Source organism: Sinocyclocheilus grahami, unplaced genomic scaffold, assembly GCF_001515645.1.
Source record: "Sinocyclocheilus grahami isolate Dianchi unplaced genomic scaffold, SAMN03320097.WGS_v1.1 scaffold47.1, whole genome shotgun sequence".
Taxonomy (NCBI): Eukaryota; Metazoa; Chordata; class Actinopteri; order Cypriniformes; family Cyprinidae; genus Sinocyclocheilus; species Sinocyclocheilus grahami.
Genome location: NW_015505226.1, coordinates 4,472,724 through 4,483,230, shown reverse-complemented (window position 1 = coordinate 4,483,230; position 10,507 = coordinate 4,472,724). Strand labels below are relative to the sequence as shown.

Below are 10,507 nucleotides of genomic sequence, written 5' to 3'. Positions count from 1 at the left end.
ACCCAAATATTCAGATGTGTCCAGCGCATTTTATGGAGGACTGTTTCCTGATCCTGGAAGAGTAGCCTACAATGCCAGCTGTTCTGAGTCACAGACTGCAAGTAAGGTTTTCATATTTAAAGAATTTGCCACTGATGATTCAAATGTGAGTTTTGCGCAGTGTAGAGTAGCGCTTGTTGTTTGTCATTTCTCCGATCACAAATGCAGACATGGTTTTATGTTTATGCGGTGCGATGCAACGCAACTGTCGTTTACCTTTTTGCATTTTTACTGTCGTAAAAAGACAGCAGAAGTCATTATAATCCATAATTATGTCCCCACTGGATGCAACAAATGCCTCATTTATAATGGGTTTTAATGTTTTTGTCTCGTCGCTCCGGCCGGATAGGGCATCACAGTATGTAAGGGGCGTAACATTTTCGTTGCACGCTTGAGGTATTCGGCCAATCACAACACACTGGATAGCTGGCCAATCATAGCACACCTCGCTTTTCAGACCGATGAGCTTTGTAAAAATCGACGCGTTTCAGAAAGGCAGGGCATAGAGGAGAAACAATAATGTACAGTATGTGGAAAATAATGTGTTTTTTTAACCTTAAACCGCATAAACACATTTCATTACACCAAATACACAAAATAATGTTCTTTTTAGCAACGTCATATGACCCCTTTAAATACCATGGTTAAACTATGGTTAGTGTAGCAAAACCATGGTTCATTTGTGGTTACCATGGTTTAACTATAGTAAGCATGGTTTTTTTATTTTATTTGTAGTAAAACCATGTAAGGGATGTGCACAGAATACATTTATGAGCAGAATTTCTCTCCATATAAAATGAAAAACTATTCAAAGGATCAGTTGAGGTATAAGATCATATCATAATGTACACAAACTCCTAAAACAAAGAGTTGTATTTCTACAGGTGTGGGTAAATTCTGACATATAACCCGGGCTACGAAAATGTAAGTCACACGCACTAAATTAAAGATACAAAGCTGTCACTGGGACAGTAAGCTTTCAAAAGATACTGTACCATTAAGGTATGCACATTTTAGATACGAATATGTACCTTTAAAGGAGACATATTATGCCCCTTTTTACAATATGTAATATAAGTATCTGGTGTCCCCAGAATGTGTCTGTGAAGTTTCAGCTCAAAATACTCCACAGATCTTTTATTATATCATTTTGAAAATGCCTATTTTGAGTGGAAGCAGAAACACGCTTTTTCCTGTCTCTTTAAATGCAAATGAGCTGCTGCTCCCCGCCCCCTTTTCTAGAATAGAGCTGCGCCATTACACCTGTACCTGCTAAAAACATCTGTTTTGGTTCTGATTATCATGTTTATCGCGCTGAAATCATGCGTTTTAAACCATATTGTTTAAACTTCTTATATACGGTTTTCTAAGTGCACACATCCAGAAGCACACGGACAGAAAGCGGCTGTCACAGCATGTGAGTACTAAACTAAGTTCTCATTCACACACAAGTTTACTTTAAAAACACACGAGTTACAAAAACAGTCGGTTATGTCTGTGAAGGTAAACGGCTGGGAAATAAATGGCATGTTTATTTTAGATCTGTGTGGCAGCAGCAATATACATTAAATAAATCCACTGCTCTCTTGTTTCCTCTGAGGCTGGGACTCTAAACAGTGTTCTGTGCTAGTCTGTGCAGCCAAAGACAGAACAGTTAGCATGTTTTGCTCAAACTTTCGCCATGACATTAGAGCTGGTACACCGTTGTCGCTTGCGAAATCAAATGTAAAAATTTACAGATTAAGGGGTGGTAATATTATAATGAGATCCCTTTGCCACGTCACAAAGGGAGCGAAATCAGACTTGTTCGTTTTCTCAGACGCTTGCAGAAAAAGGCTTACCAAAACAAAGTTACTGGGTTAATATTTTTCACGTTTGCTTGGTTGGTAGATGCACAGGGGACCTGATTATAGCACTTAAAACCTGGAAAAGTCCGATTTTCATGATATGTCACCTTAAGGTACTAATATGCAGGTTTTTGGGGGGTAAATAAGGTACAAAGGTGTAGGCTACCTTTTGAAGTATCAAGTGACAGCTTTTGTAACTTTTTTTCTGAGGCCATATTTCTTAGCGTACGCGTAAAAACTGAAGTATAACTTGGGGTTTAGATATTCGGATGTCTCATTTGGTAAACTGTAACCTGAACCTATAGTGCCATCTACTGCAATAACGTTCACATTGCATTCATAACTAAGTCGAATACTATCTCATCATGTCTTTGCTATAACTCAATATGCACAAGTAGAATTCCTTTTAAATTGTTTGGTTTGTTTAATTTCATGCCATCTATCAATTTGAACATCCTGTTGTGCTTTCTGATTGCTTGCATGAATAATTCCTGTAATGCTACCTGTGTAGCACCGTTTTCCGCCACTAGAGTTCACTAAATTACATAGGCTAAGTAGAGCACTATTTCATACAGCACTTGTATGGCCTAAATCAAATACATTGTGGCCACATGATACTGAGAAGCTGTAGTTTCAAATAACTCAGTGTTGCTTTGTGATACAATTCCTGAATATAATTTTGTCATGTTGGATAAATATGCAACCAAAATGTTTTGATTTGGAATAAGTCCCAGCTGTAGTTATTTAGCCTACCAAAGTCAAGAAGCATGCATGTGACATTTTGCAAACGCAAGTGATTAAAAAACATGATTCAAAGTTCATTGACACTACTTTTTACACAACTGGCAAAAGATCACTTTTTTCCTTTAACCTCAGCCGCTTTTGGAGTTTTCTAACATCTCTCATATTTTTTACAACTCTTGTATTATATTATTATAATAGTTAATTTAACAAATGCATCTTTATTGTGACTGAAGCAGCCCTTATCAAATTTTACTATAGTTATGCAGTGAGAAAATTACATCCAAGGAAAAAATATTTTACAACAATATTCTATAGCATGTTCTTTAATGTGAGTCCAAAATAGTATTAAATTACTTGTATTTACACTCTATTAACCCTTCCTTTTACGGACACCTTGTAGACATTATTTGGTCCATTAACGAACCTAACAGACTCTTGTAATCCAGCCCTCGGGTGCCTCCCTCTGTTTCCCCACGCTGCTGCTCCTCTGTCTGTATACACACGCTCCCCCATCGCGGCGCGGCTTAAATCATCTGACGCGTTTTGCGCATTTCCTGAACTGGCGCTCGAGAGCAGGGAGGGAGAGAGTGTGTGTGTGTGTGTGAGAGAGGGAGGGAGAGAGAGAGAACAATATTCTATAGCATGTTCTTTAATGTGAGTCCAAAATAGTATTAAATTACTTGTATTTACACTCTATTAACCCTTCCTTTTACGGACACCTTGTAGACATTATTTGGTCCATTAACGAACCTAACAGACTCTTGTAATCCAGCCCTCGGGTGCCTCCCTCTGTTTCCCCACGCTGCTGCTCCTCTGTCTGTATACACACGCTCCCCCATCGCGGCGCGACTTAAATCATCTGACGCGTTTTGCGCATTTCCTGAACTGGCGCTCGAGAGCAGGGAGGGAGAGAGTGTGTGTGTGTGTGTGAGAGAGAGAGGGAGGGAGAGAGAGAGAGAGAGAGAGAGAGAGAGAGCGAACAGGGAGGAAGGCTGCAGCGCAAAGGACTAACATAAGCGTGTAGCTCAAATGCTTTCACCTTCTCAAATCAACAAAGAAAAGAAGCAGCTGAATATCTCGTCGAGCGGATGGCAGTAGTCTCCCAGCGGTTTGTCATCGGACTGGGAAAAGGAGGAATTCAAAAACGCCTCTCCCATTTAACGCCTATTGGAAAACGAATAGTACAAGACAAGCCCCGCTGAAGACCATCACATTTGGGATATTTTCCTCAGTGTTATTGCCGATATTTTGCCTCTTGGACTCGTCCCTCAACTCAGCGCTATTCCAGACGTAGGGAATTCGATTGTTTACGTATGCTTTCCATTATGAGGAAAGACGGATCGTAAACAAAAACAGGAGCTCCTGCTTTTGCATATCGCTTTTTTACATCCTATTTGATTGTTCCGCTCAAATGAGAGAATCAGGTTGATCCGACTAGTGGTTTAGGGGATTAAATCATCACAGCATCCATCTATAGGTGCATGTACACTGATGACGTGATGACATCTACGGGTATAGCGAGCCCCTGAATCAAAACCTGCACTTGAAACGTCTGTTCTTGTAAAGAAGCCAGTTGCATCTCACTTGAGCCTCATCATGGTGGTTTTTAATGGAGTGTTGAAGATCAAGGTTTGCGAAGCTCTGCATCTGAAGCCCACCCCATGGTCGCTCCGGCATGCTGTGGGACCGAAGACCCAGACCTTCCTCCTGGACACGTATATTGCCCTCAACGTGGATGATTCCCGCGTGGGCCAAACTTGTACCAAGCAGAAGACAAATAGTCCAGCTTGGAACGATGAGTTCGTAACAGAGGTTTATGATGGGAAGAAAATCGAACTGTCTGTCTTTCATGACGCGCCGATTGGCTATGATGACTTTGTGGCCAACTGCACTATACAATTTGAAGACCTGCTGCAGAATGGCAGCAGGCACTTTGAAGATTGGGTATGTTTATTTCACAATTTATTGGCATAGTGTAATCACTTCAGTCTGGCCCCTGGAGGCCCCTCAACACTGCTCATTTTGGTTGTCTTACTATTCTCTCACACCCAAGGTTATGGAGCACTTCTACTGAGACAGAATTGAGAGACACTGGTGCAATCTAGTGCAGTGGTTCTCAGTCCTAGTCCTGAAGTAGCCCAGCACTATAACATTATGGATGTCTACCTTTATTTATCACACTTGATTTATGTAATTAGCTCATATACGTAGCTGCTCCAAGAACTAAAGTTGGTGTGGAGACATCTAAAATGTAGTCTTGCAAAATTGAAAACCACTGATCTGTTGTCTAGGCCATAATTTTCTCCCCAGCAAAGCCTCTTGTTTCCCAGCCTTCCTCATGGGTTCTCACGCTCTGGGGGTTTTCCCATTTCTGACAGAACATGTTCTGCTGCTGTTCAATCCAGACCTACATTCACCATTTCCGTCAAGTGAAGCTGTTTTGCAAATTGCCTTCATGAGATATAGTGCTCTCATACCAGAAAAGGAAATAATTAGTGCTTAATTATGCACGCTGTAAAATGAGTTTGACACATAGTTTGTTACAACCTGTCATACATCTAGTTATACATAAAATAATTATGGTGTATGACAGCACAATCATATTAACTGAGTGTTTCACCTTGCCATTCACCTTATTTTGGATTTTGTCCACTCAGTAGAATTAAGCCCTTTTACTGCAAAAAGGACAAGTGATACTCAATTCACTGGCTTCCATTAAAGTTTTAATATGTTGGCTTGACCCTTTTGTTCTCTTTTGAGAATGTTGCTTATTGTATCTTTTTAAATGAAAAGAAATTATAGATTGTAATTTTGTTGTCAATTATAGGCTGCTGTGTGTTTTTATAGGGTGCATAACACACAAACACTTGTAATTATTTGTTACAATAGTATCAAAATGGAATGTTTTGATGCTGCTGTGTTATAATGTGTTTCTATGTCATGGAAAAATAGTCAGAGATTCACTTAGCATTCTAATCATGCCTGGAATTATGAGTTGGTCTGTTATATAATCTTCATACAGCTCAGGGGCTGCAGTTGGGAGTGTTTTGTACGTTTGGTCGTTAGACACCCAGGGAAAGGTCAGCATATATTGATTATGTCGCTGCATTGGTCAATCTTCCCCTCCTGTCACTGGCAACTCGCGCTGTAAATGTGTCAGGCGAGAGAGTGAGAAGGAAATCAATTTAATTTCTGCATTCCCTCATAATGGCTTTGACGACCTGCCTAATCGTAACACATTCTGAGCCCTCTGTCTCACCGCCAGCTCTTTATTCCACCTGTGTGCTAAAGGGAAACATTTGCCAAGTTAAATCATCCCAGTTGTATGCTAAACTAATTTTACTGCTTTAGTTTCCACATGCTTTAACTTTATCATTCAAATGTACAAGTGTTTGTATGGCTCAACAAAAAGGGCAGTTTCTGTTATATGTTAATCTCGGCCAATATACAGTGGGTACAGAAAGTAATCAGACCCCCTTAAATTTTTCACTCTTTGTTATATTGCAGCCATTTGCTAAAATCATTTAAGTTAATTTTTTTCCTCATTAATGTACACACAGCACCCCATATTGACAGAAAAACACAGAATTGTTGACATTTTTGCAGATTTATTAAAAAAGAAAAACTGAAATATCACATGGTCCCAAGTATTCAGTCCCTTTGCTGTGACACTCATATATTTAACTCAGGGGCTCTTAAACCCAATTGAGCATCTCTGGAGAGACCTAAAAATGGCTGACCACCAACGTTTACCATCCAACCTGACAGAACTGGAGAGGATCTGCAAGGAGGAATGGCAGAGGATCCCCAAATCCAGGTGTGAAAAACTTGTTGCATCTTTCCCAAAAAGACTCATGGCTGTATTAGATCAAAAAGGTGCTTCTACTAAATACTGAGCAAAGGGTCTGAATACTCAGGACCATGTGATATTTCAGTTTTTCTTTTTTAATAAATCTGCAAAAATGTCAACAATTCTGTGCTTTTCTGTCAATATGGGGTGCTGTGTGTACATTAATGAGGGAAAAAAATGAACTTAAATGATTTTAGCAAATGGCTGCAATATAACAAAGAGTGAAAAATTTAAGGGGGTCTGAATACTTTCCGTACCCACTGTATCTGACTTAATTGGAACTGAAGGTTTTGTCAGACTTCATAGCCACAGACACGCTTGATAACAGCTATTCGGACATGGAAGCTCTGGTATGTGTAATTTCCCAGAGAGGCGCAGAAGTACAATCTTCATCTGCCATGTCTTGTTTACACAAATTAATAAAATAAAGAGTTTGCTTTCCAGAGTTGATGACTGTAGACAAAGGGTGAAGCCCTTATGTAATGGAGGGTTGTGTGCAATTCAAAGTTGAATTGAGAATGTTTAAAACGTCAGATCAGTTCCTGAATTTGAACTGAATTTAAATTGAGGTAGAAAATAGGATCCAGAATTTGAATTGGAGTATAAAGTAAAAAGCAAAGAAGTTCATTTAAGTGTAATTTTTAATTAGAAAATAACTTTTCTCAAACCAACTCTTGCTTTGGTAAAGTTTTTGAAATTTGAAAAGATTTGAAGTCCTTGAACAGACAGACAGAATGACATATAAATAGATAATACAGTTATTTAGAAAGTATATTTCATCATACCAGGTTCTTTGAATTGTTATTCAGTAAATTCCTCTTCCTGTCATTCCAGTTCGACTTTTTGTAGGATAAGGTCAATTCAGTTCTAATTCCAATTTACGAATTTAAAGTAATTAATGCCATTAAAATGTCATTAATTCTGAATTTTGCACTAACCAGCTTGTAATGTAATATTTCATTTGTTGGAGTATTATTGTTTCTATTAGAATACATGGTGTAATTGACCCTTCACAGGGAGCTTAATTGACAGACAATCTGACCAAACATATCAAACAAATCGGACAGGAGAGTAGATTAACTTCGGGGGACTTAATGGTGTTTATTGACGTCTTTATGCGGTTGGACTTTGGTGTTTATTTCTCTTATTTCTCTTTGCTCCACAATATATTTTTCACTGTGTGAGAACATTTGTGGTGTGAGAGCGGCATGGCTTGTCGGACATAGCAGCAGTAACTACGGGGGTGGGTCTTTGCGAAGGTTCAATTAGAACAGACAACCAGTATAATGAGCCTTAGTATGTAAAACTTTTAGTAAAAGGTTTTTAGTGTCATCTCAAATGAATGCACAGAGGTACAGTGTGTCCGAGACTGAAAAAGAAACTAAATGGGACTCATTTTTAGGAAGACAGTTGTTTCTTGGCATGTCATTTGAGCAGCAGAAGCTGGAGCCAGACGTCTCCAGAGAAACCCACACTCTTCACTCAGTGGATACACATCCAATAAGCTTCATCCGTACATTCACTCCCACTGTTACCCACACAGGTGGAGCTTTATTCTGCTTGGAACAAGGAGAGCATGCCTACTAATTTAGATAGCCTCCTCTACTTGAACAAGCAGAACCATAGAGAAACGGTATCAGCAGCAACAGTGTTACAAAACTGTTTAGTGGAAAAAGTAACCAACCAGGACCTCAGACCCTAAAGAAGACGCTATTGTGTCATGTTTGTTGCTTTACTACTTCTCTGTTGGGTTTCTGGCCTGTAATCGTTCTCCAACCGCATGTTGTGGTCGCCTGGTACGATGCAACAAAGTTTTCTGAACTTGCACCACTTTTGGGTACAGGCATCTTCTCCTTATCCTTAGCCGATGGTTAGTTGGGTTTGAGCGTCTTGTTAGTTGTCGGTGTAGCATTTAGCAGAAGTGGTAATTGGAGCCTGGTCTTTTGGATGGTTGTCAGACACTATTGAGACACAGCCACCCGTCTTTTGTTGTGTGAGGCAGGAACGGACTGAATAATTTACAAGCCTTCCATCAGCTTCTTTATGGAATGTCTGACCCCGCACAGATCATCCACGACACCCTTAGCTCAAGTTAGCAACAATCCCATTATCACCAGCGAAAGTGGTCCTTATCTATAGGGACATCTCTGCCTTCGATTACCAGCCTTTTACTGAGGAGCCATCTGTAAACAGTCGGAGACAGAGGGGGCCGCCTGTGGCAAGCAGAACTTCTGCTGATCTTGCAGATCAAGCCGTTCATTCACTCTTGTCTTTTTCAGGTTCATTTTTTCTCCTTCCTCGTATTGTCCTCCTCCTGCTGTTCCTCTGCTTCCTTCACCATCTCTCTACTGGGTTTCCTTCCCTTCCATTTTGTTGTCCAAACTATCCTTGTTAAATTCACAGATATTTATGGTCCTGACATTACATCCAGTCCATTACAAACCAGCTCCAAATGCTTAAAACACATTTCACTAGGAGTGTTGCTTTAGCCGCAGATAATGAGCTTTAAAGGCGTGCAGTTTCCTTAATGTCTTTCCACTGCATTACAGCTTACATTACAGTTATCGATTGCACTCAGTATTTTACAGGTTTATGCCCAGCAGCTCTCTTTTCCATTGTCTCCTGTTAAATGTTGGTGTTAGCTATACAGTACTTCCTGGTTACTGGACATTGACATCATCTGCCCTCACTTCTCCCCAGCCATTTGCGCAAATAGGCCAGGCCGAGGCTAAAACACCAACTCATCCCCCTCTTTGGCATACCATTGTCACAGGAACCCATATCACACTCTTGCCAAGCCAAAGCTCATCAGAGCTGGGTGTTGATTGAGTTCCTTCACCCATCAAGGATTTCTTAGGAATCTCGAATCTATGCTTTTAGACAGAGGTGGCGACATGTTGACTCGTACAGACAGAAACCTTCTCATTATGCCTTTGGCCCGGTGATTGTCACACATCAATTCACAGTGTTTTTCATCAGTTCTCAAATCTCGGGATTTGAGGGCGAAGGGTGAATAGTGGGTAAGCAGGATCAGTTCATCCAGCAGCACTAATTAATTTCATGAAATGATTTGATGAGAGAGCGTTGAAATGTCTTTGTGTTTGTTGAGCTATTCTGTTATTGTATTTAATTGTGTCTGTCCTCATTTGTTCCTCTTGTGTATTTTGGTTTGTGTGTGTGTGCTTTACAGATTTGTGTATTTGACTGCCGATTGTCTAGCTTTCCATGCTGTGTTGAGCTCTCGCCTGGGGCACATTGAGCATGCTTACAGTGAAAGGGAACAATACAGGTGACAGATGAGATACTCTTGCAAATATGCCTGATCTGCACTGCTATCTACATGACCCAGTTACAGACACTCACACACACTTGTACTCTCACCTCCACAGCATAATACACCACAAATGTGAATATATTCTCTTTATAGATAGTGCTAATGGGTTTTAAACTGACTTGTTGTAAATTCAAGGGCATGTTCATATAGTATGAAAATACGTTATGGAAAATGTGAATGTGATTGATTTCACATTATTTGAAAACTTTGAAGCCTTTTTTTTCTGGGTTCCAATGTTGGCATAGATTTTGTGTTTGACTTTTTGGGCATCATCATTTAAGGTCCTTTAATACTGTTCAAAAGTCAACCATATTAATTTATTTTTTTTAAAGAAATTACAACTTTTATTCCGCAAGGATACATTAAATTGACCAAAAGTGACTGTAAATACATTTACATTTATGTTACAAGAACTCTATTTAAAACAGATGCTGTTATTTTTAACCTTGCAGTCATTAAAGGAAATGGTTACATTTTAAAACATATTAAAATAGAAAAGTTATTTTAAACTGCAATAATATTTCATAATATTAATGTTCTACTGTACTTTTGATCAAATGAATTCATCCTTGCTGATCATAAGAAGCTTGTTTCAAAAAATATTTAAAAATCTTACCGACCCCAAACTTCATATATATATATATATATATATATATATATATATATATATATATATATATATATAAAAAAAAA

The 10,507-nt window shown here is 39.2% G+C and overlaps 1 protein-coding gene across 1 annotated transcript in view; it reads left to right on the top strand.

Moving 5' to 3' along the window:
* Positions 1–3,599: 3,599 nt before the first annotated feature.
* The window catches only part of LOC107582817 (protein kinase C epsilon type-like), a 31,638-nt gene continuing 24,730 nt past the window's right edge, over positions 3,600–10,507 (top strand). Inside the window, exon 1 of the mRNA XM_016268837.1 lies at positions 3,600–4,574. Coding sequence (XP_016124323.1) covers positions 4,227–4,574 — 348 coding nt within the window. The 5' untranslated portion in view covers positions 3,600–4,226. The remainder of the gene's footprint in view (positions 4,575–10,507) is intronic.